The 16196-nt window shown below is 43.9% G+C and overlaps 1 protein-coding gene across 1 annotated transcript in view; it reads left to right on the plus strand.

Annotated features, from left to right (window-relative positions):
* LOC110145393 (uncharacterized) overlaps positions 1–15244 on the plus strand; it is a 30987-nt gene extending 15743 nt beyond the window's left edge. Inside the window, exons 5-9 of the mRNA XM_070467128.1 lie at positions 3668–4048; positions 7693–7983; positions 9788–9922; positions 10126–10217; positions 10483–15244. Coding sequence (XP_070323229.1) covers positions 3668–4048; positions 7693–7983; positions 9788–9922; positions 10126–10217; positions 10483–10503 — 920 coding nt within the window. The 3' untranslated portion in view covers positions 10504–15244. The remainder of the gene's footprint in view (positions 1–3667; positions 4049–7692; positions 7984–9787; positions 9923–10125; positions 10218–10482) is intronic.
* Positions 15245–16196: the final 952 nt, after the last annotated feature.

Below are 16196 nucleotides of genomic sequence, written 5' to 3' on the forward strand. Positions count from 1 at the left end.
GGGCGAGGGAGCGGATGGGAGCTCCTGCAGGGGAGAAGCGCTGGGCTGGGAGCGGGGAGCCCTGGTGCCAGGAGTGGCTCTGCCCAGCACAAGTTCACCTCCTGAGAAGCTTCCTCTTCTGTGACAAGGGGAGTCTGGACAGATGTCTCCTGAAGCCTGACCTGGAGGAGATGCTTGATTAAATGAGTTAGTGATTAAATGAATACAAAGAAATATCTGAAACCCTTGGGCATGTGCACAGTAGCACGTGCTATTCTCTGCTTCCAGTGAGAGCCGGGAAGGAGAATAAGTACAGTAGGAGGGAGACAGAGGAGAAGGCAATGGCACCCCACTCCAGTGCTCTTGCCTGGAAAATCCCATGGATGGAGGAGCCTGGTAGGCTGCAGTCCATGGGGTCACTAAGAGTCGGACACAACTGAGTGACTTCAGTTTCACTTTTCACTTTCATGCATTGGAGAAGGAAATGGCAATCCACTCCAGTGTTCTTGCCTGGAGAATCCCAGGGATGGGGGAGCCTGGTGGGCTGCCATCTATGGGGTCGCACAGAGTCGGACATGACTGAAGTGACTTAGCAGCGGCAGCAGGAGGAAGACAGGTCTGAAATGATGAGATTTTATTGAATTGGAAAGAAAACTGGGACTGTGAAAGGCTGAGACCAATCACAGCAGATGAATCCTGACCTGCTGGAAGAAGCAGATTGATCATCTTTTTAGGATAGGGCACTTTCCCTCATTCTGTTCTGTCCTACCTGGTCCCCAGAAAGGACAGAGGGTATCAGATCCCTTGGGCCTATGTCTGAAGAGGGAGGGTGGGCTCAGGAGGTGGTGGCCCTGCAGCAAATGTGCCCACTGGTTGCAACTCAGGGTCACAAGGACAGTTCAGTTCAGTTCAGTCACTCAGTCGTGTCTGACTCTTTGCAACCCCATGAACCTCAACACACCAGGCCTCCCTGTCCATCACCAACTCCTGGAGTCCAACCAAACCCATGTCCATTGAGTCAGTGATGCCATCCAACCATCTCATCCTCTGTCGTTCCTTTCTCCTCCTGCCCTCAATCTTTCCCAGCATCAGGGTCTTTTCAAATAAGTCAGCTTTTAGCAGCAGGTAGCCAAAGTATTGGAGTTTCAGCTTCAACACCAATCTTTCCAATGAACACCCAGGACTGATCTCTTTTAGGACGGACTGGTTGGATCTCCTTGCAGTCCAAGGGACTCTCAGGAATCTTCTCCAACACCACAGTTCAAAAGCATCAATTCTTTGGCACTCAGCTTACTTTATAGTCCAACTCTCACATCCATACATGACCACTGGAAAAACCATAGCCTTAACTAGACGAACCTTTGTTGACAAAGTAATGCCTCTGCTTTTTAATATGCTACCTAGGTTGGTCATAACTTTCCTTCCAAGGAGTAAGCATCTTTTAATTTCTTTTTTTTTCATTTATTTTTATTAGTTGGAGGCTAATTACTTTAAAATATTGTAGTGGGTTTTGTCATACATTGACATGAAAATCAGCCATGGATTTACATGTATTCCCCATCCCGATCCCCCCTCCCACCTCCCTCTCTACCCAATCCCTCTGGGTCTTCCCAGTGCACCAGGCCTGAGCACTTGTCTCATGCATCCAACCTGGGCTGGTGATCTGTTTCACCTTTGATAATATACGTGTTTCAATGCTGTTCTCTCATAACATCCCACCCTCACCTTCTCCCACAGGGTGCAAAAGTCTGTTCTGTACATCTGTGTCTCTTTTTCTGTTTTGCATATAGGGTTATCATTACCATCTTTCTAAGTTCCATATATATGTGTTAGTATGCTATATGACCCAGCAATACCACTTCTGGGCATACACACCGAGGAAACCAGATCTGAAAGAGACACGTGTACCCCAATGTTCATCGCAGCACTGTTTATAATAGCCAGGACATGGAAGCAACCTAGATGCCCATCAGCAGATGAATGGATAAGGAAGTTGTGGTACATATACACCAAGGAATATTACTCAGCCATTAAAAAGAATCCATCTGAATCAGTTCTAATGAGATGGATGAAATTGGAGCCCATTATACAGAGTGAAGTAAGCCAGAAAGCATCTTTTAATTTCATGACTGCTATCACCATCTGCAGTGATTTTGGAGACCAGAAAAATAAAGTCAGCCACTTTTTCCACTGTTTCCCCATCTATTTGCCATGAAGTGATGGGACCAGATGCCATGATCTTAGTTTTCTGAATGTTGAGCTTTAAGTCAACTTTTCACTCTCCTCTTTCACTTTCATGAAGAGGCTCTTTAGTTCTTCTTCGCTTTCTACCATAAGGGTGGTGTCATCTGCATATCTGAGGTTATTGATATTTCTCCTGGAAATCTTAATTCCAGCTTGTGCTTCCTCCAGCCCAGCATTTCTCATGATGTACTCTGCATATAAGTTAAATAAGCAAGGACAGCAGAGCTCATTAAATGATCACTAGCTCTCTCCCTCATATTCTAGTCCTTGGCAGTTAGCCTTGTGATGAGTGCTGGCCAAAAAACATGAGCAGAGAGCACACTACTTCTGGACAGATGCAGTGAAACTCCTGTGTGATTCTCCTGTCTCCCATCTCTGCGGTGGGGCTGGGAGCCTGTGTGGATGCTGTGAGCTTCATGGGTGTGGCTACAAGGTAGTAAATCCTCCAACATGTGAGTTAGGATTCTTCCCTCATTCTCTGAGGGGGCCTCTAGTAGGAGATAAAAACTCTGCTTGTTCTGAGATACTGAGGTACTGTAACTGTTCATTACCTAGCACAGCCTAGCCTGTCCTGGCTACTACATTGCCCTGAAGATCTCGGGAAGGAAAGCAGTCTTCATGTTTGTATTAGGTATCTATTGCTGTGTAACGTGTTATCCCAAAACTTACTGCCTTAAACACAATCAGATATCATCTCACAGTTTCTGTAGTTCAGGGCTTAGAGTTGGATCAGCTGAGTCCTCTGGCTCAGGGTCTTCAAGACTGAAATCAGAGCCTTGGCTGTATCAGTATCTTGATTCCAAGAGCTCTCATGGATTGCTAATGGGAGGCAGTTCCTTGGCTATTGGACTGAGGGTGCCATTTCCTCTCTGGATGTTGGCCAGAGGCACCCTCAATTTCTTGTCATGTGGGCTCCTTCTTAGGGCAGCTGACAACATGGCAGCTCAGTTCCTCAGAGCAAACAAGAGTGAAAGTGAAAGAGATAGAGTGTGAGCAAGAGGGAAGTCACAGTCTTGTATAACCTAGGATCACTCAAGTGACATCCATCATGTCTGATCTAGTCTAGCCCTAAGCCACTCTCTAGATGCAGCCCCATTCCAGGGGAGGGCACTACATAAGGATGTGAACGTAAGGGGACAGTTAGGAAGCTCCTCCTACAGTTATGCATTTGGTATTGATAGAAAGTATGCTAGGTACTTTTGATCCATGATCTCATTCAATTTATAATGTAGGTGAGGAAACTACAGATTAGTTAAAGTTACCTACTCAAGGTAGCAGTTCACTAGAACTAAGATTTAATAGTAGAATTGCTTTAAAATCATGTTACTAGTTTGCCTCCTAAGAATCAAGGGAGTATATTGGATGAATTTTGTTTAAAATATAGGCTATATAGTTTTCTCCTTTATTGTTACTGAAAATATGTTTCCTGTGTCCCATGCCCTAGGCATCTGCAGCACTGGAGTCAAGAGTTCTGGAGCACATGGTTCTGGAGTTCAGGATTTTGGAGCCCATGTTCCCCTGCAGCGGATCCGAGGAGGTTCTGTGTTGTTTCTTCTGACCAAGTATCAAGAAGCTGTCCCAGAGGAAGTCTCATGGGGCTTTGGCCCTGAGTCAAACTACAGAGTCCTGCTGCGAGTCCGCCGTGGGGCAGACCCCCCAACCTGGGTCAGCCTCCAGGACAAGTACCAGCACAGGGTCCATGTGCCCAATGTGACATCCCTGAGGATTGAGAACCTGACCCCAGAGGACAGTGGGGAGTACCGGTCTCGAGCCGACTTCCCTGGAGGAATGGAACTTACCCAGGTTTTCCTCCTCACTGTCTATGGTGAGTGACTCCTCCTCACCCCACCCTATGGCTTCCCTCCTGCCTTTGTGCTAGGAGTTTCACACAAGCCCCATTTTTCAGGATCCCTTCCAGACACCAGACTTCAGACTGCTTTTCTCCTTTGAATTAGGAAGTTAGTGGTTTACTGCAAATGATGAGAGGACTTGATATTTACACCAGGGATAAAACCGCTTTAGTATTTTGGGAGAGGAGAATGGAAATTTGGGGAAATGATATTGCCATAACAATTATTGTTCTTTTTAGGTCCAGGTTTACTTTATGTCTGTATTAGTTGTCTGTTGCTGCTTTAATTTGGAGACTTAACACAAAGCAAATTTATTAACTTTCTGAGCTACAGGTCAGAAGTCACACATGGGTCTCACCAGGCCAAAGTCAAGGTATTGCCAGGGCTCTGTTGTTTTCTAGAGGTTACAGAAGGCGATTCATTTATTTGTATTTTCCACCTTCTAGTGGTTGTTTATATTATTTGGCTCATGATCACCTTCCTCCATCTTAAAAGCCTGCAATATTGGGACCAATTCTTCTCAAATCTTATCCCTTTGACCTCATCCTCTTCTTCCTTCCATGTTTAAGGACCCTTGTGATTACATTGGTCCCATCCAAGTAATCAGAATAATCTTATTTTAAAGCAAGCTGATTAGCAGCCTTAATTCCATTTGTTACCTTAATTTCAGCTTGCCACGTAACCTAACAGAGTTACAGGTTCTGAGGATTGGTTGGACTTATTTGGGGTCCAGTATTCAGCCATCACAATTCAGAAATCCATGGGTAGTCTGTACCTCCTTCTCCTTTTACTCAGTGCCAGCCCAAGACCAGCCTCACTGACAAAGATTCCACCAATCCAGCTCTAGAAGCCTTCAGTAGATGTAGGAGAAAAGTTACTCTGTAACATTTCCAGAGGCCCTCACTTAGTCAATACTTTTTTCCCTAAAGCCTGCCTGCCTAGGAAAACATCTGCTGTGAGAGCTTGATTGTTGCTTCTTTAGGTTCCCATGTGATTTCTACAACCAACTGATTGGTATATCATGTCTCAAATTCAGTGGCATGTTCTAACCAGACTCAGACTCATCACAGTAGTTGCTACCTCTGCATCTCCCACAAATTTGTCCATCCCTGTGAGCACAAAACATTTCTCTGGGGTCCCAGTGTTGACCCGGTGTCTCTCTTCTCTAGAGGCTATAAAATTTCAAGCATTATCTGTGCAAGAGAGAAGGGCAAGATGCTGATCTAGGACTAGGCCTTCTTCCCCAGACTTCTACTGCTTCTAGGAGAAACCCAATTTTCTTAGACATAATGGGTATTGGGAAAGTGGGATCAGGGTTTATTTTCTGGTTGGAGATCTTTCAGGCTTTCTAAACACACACACAATTTAGTAAAATCACATACAACTTACCTCAGTGGCTCCCCTCTTTATTGTCACTTTCTGTGTGTTAAGTATTTGGCAACTTGTGGGTTTTAAAAAAAATAATTTATTTATTTTAATTGGAGGCTAATTACTTTACAATATTGTAGTGGTTTTTGCCATACATTGACATGAATCAGCCATGGGTGTACATGCGTTCCCCATCCTGAACCGCGCTCCCACCTCCCTCCCCATCCCATCACTCAGGGTCATCCCAGTGCACCAGCCCTGAGCACCCTGTCTCATGCATCAAACCTGGACTGGCGATCTGTTTCACATATGATAATATATAGGTTTTAATGCTATTCTCTCAAATCATCTCACCCTCGTCTTCTCCAACAGAGTCCAAAAGACTGTCCTTTACATTGTGTCTCTTTTGCTGTCTTGCATATAGGGTCATTATTGCTGCTGCTGCTGCTGTTGCTAAGTTGCTTCAGTCGTGTCTGACTCTGTGCAACCCCATAGACGGCAGCCCACCAGGCTTCCCCATCCCTGGGATTCTCCAGGCAAGAACACTGGAGTGGGTTGCCATTTCCTTCTGCAATGCATGAAAGTGAAGTCGTTCAGTCATTCAGTCATTCAGTTGTGTCCAACTCTTAGTGACCCCATGGACTGAGGCCTACCAGGCTCCTCCATCCATGGGATTTTCCAGCAAAAGAGTACTGGAGTGGGGTGCCATTGCCTTCTCCAGGTCATCGTTACCATCTTTCTAAATTCCATATATATACATTAGTATACTGTATTGGTGTTTTCCTTTCTGACTTACTTCACTCTGTATAGTAGGCTACAGTTTCATCCACCTCATTAGAACTGATCCAAATGCATTCTTTTTAATGGCTGAGTAATATTCCATTGTGTATATGTACCACCGCTTTCTTATCCATTCGTCTGCTGATGGACATCTAGGTTGCTTCCATGTCCTGGCTATTGTCAACAGTGCTGCGATGAACATTGGGGTACACGTGTCTCTTTCAATTCTGTTTTCCTCAGTGTGTATGCCTAGCAGTGGGATTGCTATGTGGTATGGCAGTTCCATTTCCAGTTTTTTAAGGAATCTCCACACTGCTCTTCATAGTGGCTGTACTAGTTTGCATTCCCACCAACAGTGTAAGAAGGTTTTCACACTGTAAGAAAAGTTTTGCACTTTTCTACGCACCCTCTCCAGCATTTATTGTTTGTAGACTTTTTGATAGCAGCCATTCTGACTAGCATGAGATGGTACCCCATTATGATTTTGGTTTGCATTTCTCTGATAATGAGTGATGTTGAGCATCTTTTCATGTGTTTCTTAGCCATCTGTATGTATTCTCTGGAGAAAAAAGTTTAGTTCTTTAGTGAATGCTTTTGCTGTTGCAGCTCACTGTTTAGTTCTTTGGCCCATTTTTTTTTATTGGGTCATTTATTTTTCTGGCATAGAGATGCAGGGGCTGCTTGTATATTTTTGAGATTAATTGTCAGTTTGCTTTGTTTGCTATTATTTTCTCCCATTCTGAGGGTTGTCTTTTCACCTTGCTTATAGTTTCCTTCATTATGCGAAAGCTTTTAAACTTAATTAGGTCCCATTTGTTGATTTTTGCTTTTATTTCCACAACTCTGGAAGGTGGGTCATAGAGGATCCTGCTGTGATTTATGTCGAAGAGTGTTTTGCCTATGTTTTCATCTAGGAGTTTTATAGTTTCTGGTCTTATGTTTAGATCTTTAATCCATTTTGAGTTTGTTTTTGTGTATGGTGTTAGAAAGAGTTCTAGTTTCATTATTTTATAAGTGGCTGACCAGTTTTCCCATCACCATTTACTGAAGAGGCTGTCTTTGCCCCATTGTATATTCTTGCCTCCTTTGTTAAAAAAATAAGGTACCCATAGGTGCATGGGTTTATTTCTGGGCATTCTATCTTGTTCCATTGATCTATATTTCTGTTTTTGTGCCAATACCATACTGTCTTGAACTGTGGCTTTGTAGTATAATCTGAAGTCAGGAAGGTTGATTCCTCCAGTTCATTCTTCTTTCTCAAGATTGCATTGGCTATTCGAAGTTTTTTGTATTTCCATACAAATTGTGAAATTATTTGTTCTAGTTCTGCAAATTGTGTTTTGTCTGTAAAATGTGTTCACTATCATTAAGGGGAGAATGCCAGGGTTTCAGTGAGATGATGGATGAGAATGTACAGACTGAAATGTTCTCCAATCATGTGAGCCCCATTCTTTTGTCTCTTTTCTCCCAGATCCTGCACCCCTTCCCCAGATCCTGGTCAAATCCACATCCATCACACCAGGCTGGTGCAATGCCACCCTGGAGTGCACAGCCTCACGGGACACAGAGGACCTGAAGGTGACCTGGGGGAGCATGGGCCTTCCCAGGGAGCAGAGAATAATGCTGGATCCACCCTCAGACTCCTGGACCCTGACTCTGAGCCTGCCCCTGAGCCGACCCAGTGCCAGCTTGACCTGTGTAGTCAGCAACCAGGTGGACCAGAAAGCTGCCACCTTAGACCTTGGAGAAGTCTGTGTCTCTGGTGAGTGCACCCACCAGAGGGGACGGGCACTGTCAGAGCTCAGGGGTTAGGCTCATGGGCTTTTCTCCCCACCATGTTATTAGCCCCACCTTTTAATGGGTCACCCCATAAAGCAGTCTGATGGGTACAGCCACAGCATGTCTGCTTTCAACTGTCCCTCAAGACCTTGCCTGCCAGTACAACTCTATCCCCACATTTCCCTCAAGAAACAGGGATTTGTTTTTTGAAAATCTTGTCCACCGAGCTCAAGATGATCTATTCACTGTCCTAGCTGGCCCTGGAGGCAGAGCAGGGGTGTTGTTGGGGAGGTGAAGAGAACTAGAGCTGCAACAGCAAAAGCATTCACTAGAGATTTATTTCTCTGAGGGCTCACCCCTCCCCTGACCCATGCTCCCTGCTGCCTGCACCTGCCTACCTGTTGCCCTCTGGGGAGCTCCTTCCCTCCCAGGTGCTGCAGGGCAGTGTCAGATCTGGTCCAGGGCAATAGTTTTCCAGCACTCCTCCTACCTCATTCATTTTCTATAGTGCGTAGTCTTTTAAAAAGCAATTGGACTTTGTGATTGGTCTGTATCATCTGTAGGCGTCTGACCCAGGGACTCCCTTCAGGATTCAGGGCTCTGAAGCTCCCCTGCCCATGTTCCTTACCTCACGCACTTCACACTGAATTGTTTGCTTGGCTTCCCTGAACGTGTTCTGAAGTTGCAAGCTTCTGAGCCTCTGGAAATGCTATTTCCTCTACCATCAAACCTCCCAAGTCAAGAGTTTTTCACTTCCTTACTTATTCCTATTGAAGGATTTTCCTCAGGTCATGGGCATGTAACCCATGTCCTGACTTGGTTATAGTTCTGTTATGAATCAAGTTGAACAAAGGGTGGCTCAATCTCATGTTGCACAGGCACTGTAGCTGCTGTAACTGCCCTGCCTCAGGCATCATCCCCTCTAAGGAGCAGTCCATGGCCACCCCACACTGAGTAGCAGTGCAATTGATGGGTTTGTCTTCTCCATAGTTTGGAACACCTTGTGGGCAGAGGACTAGTCCTGTTCTCCTTTTAATTCTTGTACCAAACAAAGCTTCTAGCACTGCTCAGTTAATATTTCACTGAATGAATGACCTGGTATCTTGTGTGCAGTCCAGCACCTCTAACCATCTCCCATGAGCTGCTGGTGGGAGCTGATATGTCAGCATCACTTAAAATCTCATGATACCTTTCCCTTGGTCCCATTCTGGAGTCTCAGAGAAAGTTCAACACTCAGCATGACCCATAAGGTCCTCTGGAAAGAGCCTCTTCCTCCCTCTGATCCTCCTTGTCCAGTTCGCCCTTGCCCTACCCTCTCCTGCCTGCTGGTCTAGGGTGATTGCAACCCCTAGGGCTGGAGATTTGTCATGGAACAAACAAATGGAAGTGGAAACAGCCATTTCCACTCCTTCTTGGAAAGCTGTGCCCAGTCTGAATGTCTGGTAAACTCCTATTCCTCCCTCAAGGCTCAGGTTTTGCATCACCTCCTCTGGGAGGCCCTCCTTGAAGACCAGTGTACAAGGTACAAACTTCGATGGCACTGCCATCTCTCTGGCTGGAAGACTTTGGTATTTTCAGTCTTCCCCCTCTGTGACCCCGGCTTGCTCCTCTCAGCATCCCTGGCATCAAGCAAGAGCTCGGGACCTGGGTGAATGAATGATACTGCCTCACTCCTTTCTCTTTAGCTGACTTCACCATCTCCTCTCTATATATCTCCCCTCAGCAATGGGTATTACAAGTTCTGTCTTTCCTTAACTTTCTTCATTCTCTCTGTGTGAGGAAAACAGATTCACATGGACAGGTCAGTGCTGACCCCCTGTCATGCATCATAAAGGCTGTTGTGGTTATGCTGTTGATCCTTGGAGTTGGACTGTTCTTTTGGAAGACATGTGGGAAGAAGAGGAAGATGAAGACTGGAAGAGGCAGGTTTCACTTCTCTTTCCTGCCCCACTTCCCACCCCTCCCCCACTGAACCTTTGGCTGCCTTCCTCCTTTATTTTGCTGCTCAAGGATTATCTCTGGGGAAGGGGAAGGTGGGTATAGGCTTGACCTTGGGTTCATTGACATGGGGGAAGGCATATGTTTTCAAGGCCAAGGTTCAAGCTTCACTCTGTGTATGACTCAGGTATAGAATTTCAGGAGGATCACAGGGACAATGATGGTGGAGACCAGTATGCAGAGCTGAGCCAGCAGGCACCTGGAGAGGCCACATACAAGGTGAGAACTGGGAGCTGTGCCCAGCCTGGGCTCTCGTGGGTCTTCCTCCTGGGTCTGTCAACCCAGTCATCTGCTGTTCCTGGCCCTGCTGTCTCTCACCATGTGGTCAGTGGTATTTTCGCAGAACATTTCAAACTTGGGGCCAATGTAGAGCTGGTCACTTTGGGGGAATTCACATGCAGTTCATATCAGCAGCATTGGTTCCATGTGGATCACTCTGGGGCCTCTCTCAGCTCTTTATAAACCCTCTGTCTTCCATTCATAGGTAATTGGTGAACATACTTAGAAGAAGAGGAGCCTTTTAGAGTCTGCAGTGAGGTCCACAAGCCAGAAAGTGGGCCCATGAAGATAATTTAATTGGAGGAAGCAGGAGACTCGGCACTCCTAGGACACCTCCACTCATAGCCTGATTCCTGCAGACACCTGCCTCTCCCAGCTCTGGTTCAGCTCCAGCTGCCCCTGGTCTGTGTTACTCTGACTTTCCTGCTGCCAGCTCTCTGGGTACATATGTCCTTCTGACATCCTCTGACACCTCCCCAAGTGCCCTCCCACTCAGGATCCTCACCCTACCGGATGAATCCTCTTCTTCCATCATTGACTCATGCCTAGCCCCTCTTCTCCTGAAGCTTTCCAAAGAGGACCTTCCTACACATAATAATCCTCACAGCCTCTCCTGTGTGGTGGTGTATATCTTCCTGAGGACATAAGCCCAGGCATGGGGACTGTGTGGAAGATATTTGCCAGACCACGGAGGAAGAGTTTAGGACCTTGGTGCTGGGTGATGATTTGGGAATCTATGGAAGCCACATGGGTAGGTGTGAGTCCATAAAGGACTGTCCTGAGTTTGCTTTGCACCCTGTGTAGGGCAAAAGTTGCATGTTGGACATTGTGTGTATGTGTCTGTATGTACATTGGGGGAATATCCAGTGTACATTATACCCTATGCCACATCCCTTGTTCCTGATCACTAGTACTAACCTCAGCTTCAGTTCATGGACCTCAAATATACCTCCTGTGAAGTGGGAAGAGGAATTTATACTGTTTCTAGCCCTTCCACACCTCTTCTGTCTCAGAGAAGGACCCAGGCTGGATTTATAGTCTTAGGAAATCATCCTCAGGCCTTTCCTGTCTGGGGTGGGGGTCATTAGAATGGAAGTGCAGCACACAGACTCTGATGAAGCTGCTGTAAGGAGTGAATTTTAAGGAAAATCTGAACCAGCCCTCTCCTGCTTCTTCTGACCCTCAGTCCCCACAACCTGCTGGCCTCAGATCCTAGTCAGCCTCCTCTTTGCTCACTCACATCCTTCTGCCTGAAATGGTGATGCCTGCCCTGTCCCTTCCTCTCATCCCTGTTCTTTGAATTCTATGACCCAATACAAAGCCCCCTTCCAGGTCACATGTTCTATATGTTCCTTAAAATTTGGAAATGGTCTCTTCCACATCTGACCTTTTCAGACACATTGAACAAAACCCAGTCCCCTACCACAATTTGCCTTGGGTTGGTCATCACTCTTCTCTGCTAACCTCAGCTGTATCTCCCTCAGAAGGGTGCTGTGTCTTTAGGAGGCCAGTGCCAAGAGGTAAGCACCTCTGTCTGTGAAGGGTGTAAGCCAGCCTCCACCTAGCTCCCACTCAGCAGACTGAGACCCAGAACTCAGTCTACAGAAGTCTTTTTGATAATAAGTCCACAAGGAAGCAAGATTAACTTGATGACCTTCAACCACTCTACCTGGCTTCCCTACCCACCTCCAGCCTCCTGATGACCTGAGGCAGTCTGCACTGAACTGTGTGGGAGCTTATCCACCTCCTGAGGGTCCTCACCTCATCAAAGCCTTTGCTTCCTGCCTTGAGTTCCAGCTCTTGACTCAGAGATAGACTCACTATATTTCTATGATTTGTGATCCCTTGTCTGCTGATCTAGATGTCTGGGTCTCCTGATTCCACTTTCACCTCAGCAAGCTTAGCTGCTTCAGTTCTGGCCTCAGAAAGCAAGATTCTGACTTAAAGGCTTGAGCATTATGAAGCAATGCTAGTATCCTGCTGGATGGTACATGGATAATGAAGAAATAGAGTTTCCATAGTAAGGCTGTTTTTAGCCTGTTTAGCTCAGGCTGAACAGAAGGCTAAGAGAGAAGATGACCACTATCACTGGCATTCCAGGTGATCGGTCATGGCTTGTGTCAGTGCCATCAATCCAAAAACAGTGTAAGATGTGACAACCCATTGACCCCCTCCCACCTACCTCGCTTCTCAAAGCATAAGACAAAAAAGAAAAAGAAAAGGAACTCAACATTCCAAGCCTGTGTTGAACCAGGCTTTGTCATGTGAATTTTATAAATGTTATTTCTTCTTATAAGAAGTCTTTAGAGTAGATATTACTGTTTCTATTTTGCAGGACAATAAATAGTTGGTATCAGAGCAAATTCTTAAATCTAATGTTAGATAATTCCAGCATTCATATCCTATCCTTTGCCACATGGTCACTGAAGACCTTAGAATCTTGGAGTATTCAGAGATTATCTTCCATTTGCTCCTTTTCCAAGGATCCTGGTTCTGACTCAAGTGCCTCAATGTGGAATGAGTTCATTCTGATGATGGATGAAGCAGTTGGTGGCTGAAAGTGGAATTGCTCCTTAGGAGGACAATAAGATGGTAGGTGCAGGTGGGAGACATGCAATGAGCAGTCCTGCCCTTTGGTTCAGAGGAGACACCTGAAGCAGAGACACTTCTTCTTCTTGGGTCTTGTGGGAATTCCTTCCTCTCATACAATGTGTGTTGTGGATTTCAGCATCCCTATTCTCAAGTCAGCTTCCCTTTCCATTATTATTCATGAATATTCAAGAATTATGTGATAATGAAACCCCCAATATACAAATGGAAAATTAAAGTCTATTGATGTTAAGTACTCTCCCTAGTTGTAAGTGATGTAGGCATAATCGCAGGGAGGGTATAATAATCTCACTCATTTCAATTCTTTCTCTCTGTCATTCCAGACACCCAAACAGTTACTATCATCTGTTGTGTTATCCTTCCTAAATCTTCCTCTACTTGCTCTTCTTCTCTCATTCCCATCTTCTACCTGCAGCTGCAACTCTTTTACATTTCCACCAGCAATATATGAGAATTTCTCCACAGCATCTCAAACTTTTGCTATTTATTTTTTATTTTTTTAATTTTAACCATCATAGTGCTGATGAAGTGGAAACTGCTTGTGGTCCTGAATTGCTTTTCTCAAATTGTTCATGTTGAACTGACAATCTGTATGCCTTATTTGAGGAAATTTCTTTCTCTCAATTTCTTTCTCCCTTTTTCTATGCATTGCCCCTACCTCTCCATTGAGTCTGCTTTGTCTGGTCACTATGCTGACTTTATGTTGTTAAATCCAGTGGTCAATTTTCAGTCCTTATTTCCTATAAGTTCTCAGCCACAGTGGACCTATGCTTCCTGGAATCACTATTTTCACTTTGCAGTCACCATTATTTTCTGCCTACTGGATGGTTGCTCCAAAGTTTCCTTTATCAGTATCATTCCAACCTCTAAATTTTTGAATAGCCGGCGTTCATACCCAGATGACCTTGCTTCACTGTCTACACTCATTTCTTTTTGGTGCTCTGGCTGTGCAGTAATCCTGTGACCTTCTGTGGCAAAAAGGACTTAAAGATACAATCTGTCCCTGGCCTCCATAGTGTGAATATCCAACTGTTTACTTGATATCTCCATGTTCATGTATAATAGGTATCTCTATCTTGACATGTTTAAACTCAAACTTCCAAAACATTCTTCCTATAGAGTTTCTCATCCTTCCAAAGGTCAACTCAATCCTTCCATTTTTTTTTTCTAGCCATAAAACCTTGCTTTATTCTTGACTTCATTCTTTTCTTTTTTCATTTTCATTTCTTTTTCACTATTAGACAATATATCTCAACATTCTATATATATTTGAATACTTATTTTTGTACATCTATATGGAAAAAAATGTTTAAAACAAAATGCCTCTCCTCTCATCACCTCCTTGGTTCAATTGGGTCATTGTTTCTCACCTGGATTATCACAGTTGCCTCAGAGTCTCTCATTTTTGCCCCTAATCCTTTAATATCTATTTTCAAAATATCACCCAGATGAATCTTTTCAAAACCTAAGTTGCATCACATTACTCGTGAGCTCAGAACCACCCCATTAGGTCCCTTTGTCTGGAAGGTCCTATATCATTTGACCTCATCTTCCTAACTCCCCTCCTTCCTTAATGCACTCTAGGATATTGGGCTTCCTGCTATTCCTTCACTACTCTGTGCATGCTCCTTCCTCTCTAGAATTCTCTCCTTCCAGGTATCCACATGTCTCACTTCCTGACCTACTTCAGGTCTTTGTTCAGATGTTAACTTCTCAGTAAGACCCCTCAACTCCCTATATAAAACTGCAAACTCTTTCTGGTGGCCTCCTTCCTCCTTAATGCTTTATTTTTCTCCACAGTACTTTCACAAGACTGTGGGACAGGGTACAATTATTCTGGGCTGTTGTTTAAAGACAGTTGGTATTGAGGCCTCCAAGAACAAACTGCAATCCTATCATGCAAATACCATTATTATTCCCAGAAAATGGCACATAACTAATAGGTGGCAGAGCTGGAGTTGAAATCTAAGTGTTGAATACTAAAGCTCTTGAACTCTATATAGTCAACAATCCTTGCCTCCCTAGCACAAATCTCTCTTGATTGTATTGTATGATTTTTTTCAGTGCGTTGTCAGATTCAGTTTGCTAATATTTGGTTGAGGATTTCTGTGACTGTGTCTCTAACATTGACTTGTAATTTTTGTGTGTGTGATATCTTTGTCTGACCTTGGTATTAGTGTGATGGTGGCCTTCTATAATGAGTTTGGTAGTGTTCTTCTCTCTACAAGTTTTGAGAGGAGTTTGAGAAGGATATGTATTAGTTCTTCTCTAAATGTTTGGGAGAATTCACCTGTGAAACCATCTGATTCAGAACTTTTATTTATTTAAAGATATTTAATTAAAATTTAATTTCATTACTTGTGATTGGTCTATTTATATTATTAATTCTTCCTGATTCTGTCTTTGAAAACTGTACCTTTCCAAGAATTACCTGTTTCTTCCCAATTGTCCATTTTGTAGGTCCTTACTGGGTCAGACCCAACTCCTCCAGGGCAGCCTGAAGAGAAAAACTCCTTTGGACAATCCAAATGCAGAGGTGGAGTTAAAACCACAGTTGAAATCCAGGGGCAGTGTGGATAAGGAAGAGGACTAAAAAGCTTCTCACCAGCTGTACAAGTTACAGACTAAATCCACATGACTAACTAGGTAGACTTTGTGTCTGTGGAATATATAAAAGGACAATGCGAGGCCCCACAGAATAAAAAGCAGTAGCTCTGGCACATATGCACTTTAGAGGCAAGAATACAAAGCAGTACGACCACATCAGAGTCTGAGCTGTCCCCATAGCAGGTCCAGAGAGCAGCCCAGTGTTGGAGGGCATCCTAGGGAGACAGAGGTGGACTGTGACTCACAGCAAGCGAAAGAACACTGGCAGATGATATCTGAAAAAAACATTTATTATTATTATTCTATTTTGATTTGTTCTGCAGTTAGTTCTGGATTTTTCTTCTTTTCTTCCTCTGTTGCTGTGGTTGTTGATTTGATTGTTACTATTAGCATATTTAAGCTTTTGAGAACTGTTTTTAAATAATACCTTTTATTTCCTTTATATACTTTTACATCTATGTTGGCCTTTTTAAGTTCACTGGAGTTTTTCTAATATATAATTTTATTTTAAAAATCTTTTTTCTGATTAAAATTTTTCCTTGGCTTTGTTTTTCTTATTGTTCTTTTCCTGTTATAATTATTCATATATATATATATATCTATATTTAATATACTTCTATTTAACTTTGCTTTTCTATTTTCCTTCCTTTCTTCTTTTTCTTTCTTTTTTTCAACATGTTTGTTAGTTTATTTAGTTTTCTT

Source organism: Odocoileus virginianus, chromosome 5, assembly GCF_023699985.2.
Source record: "Odocoileus virginianus isolate 20LAN1187 ecotype Illinois chromosome 5, Ovbor_1.2, whole genome shotgun sequence".
NCBI classification, from domain to species: Eukaryota; Metazoa; Chordata; class Mammalia; order Artiodactyla; family Cervidae; genus Odocoileus; species Odocoileus virginianus.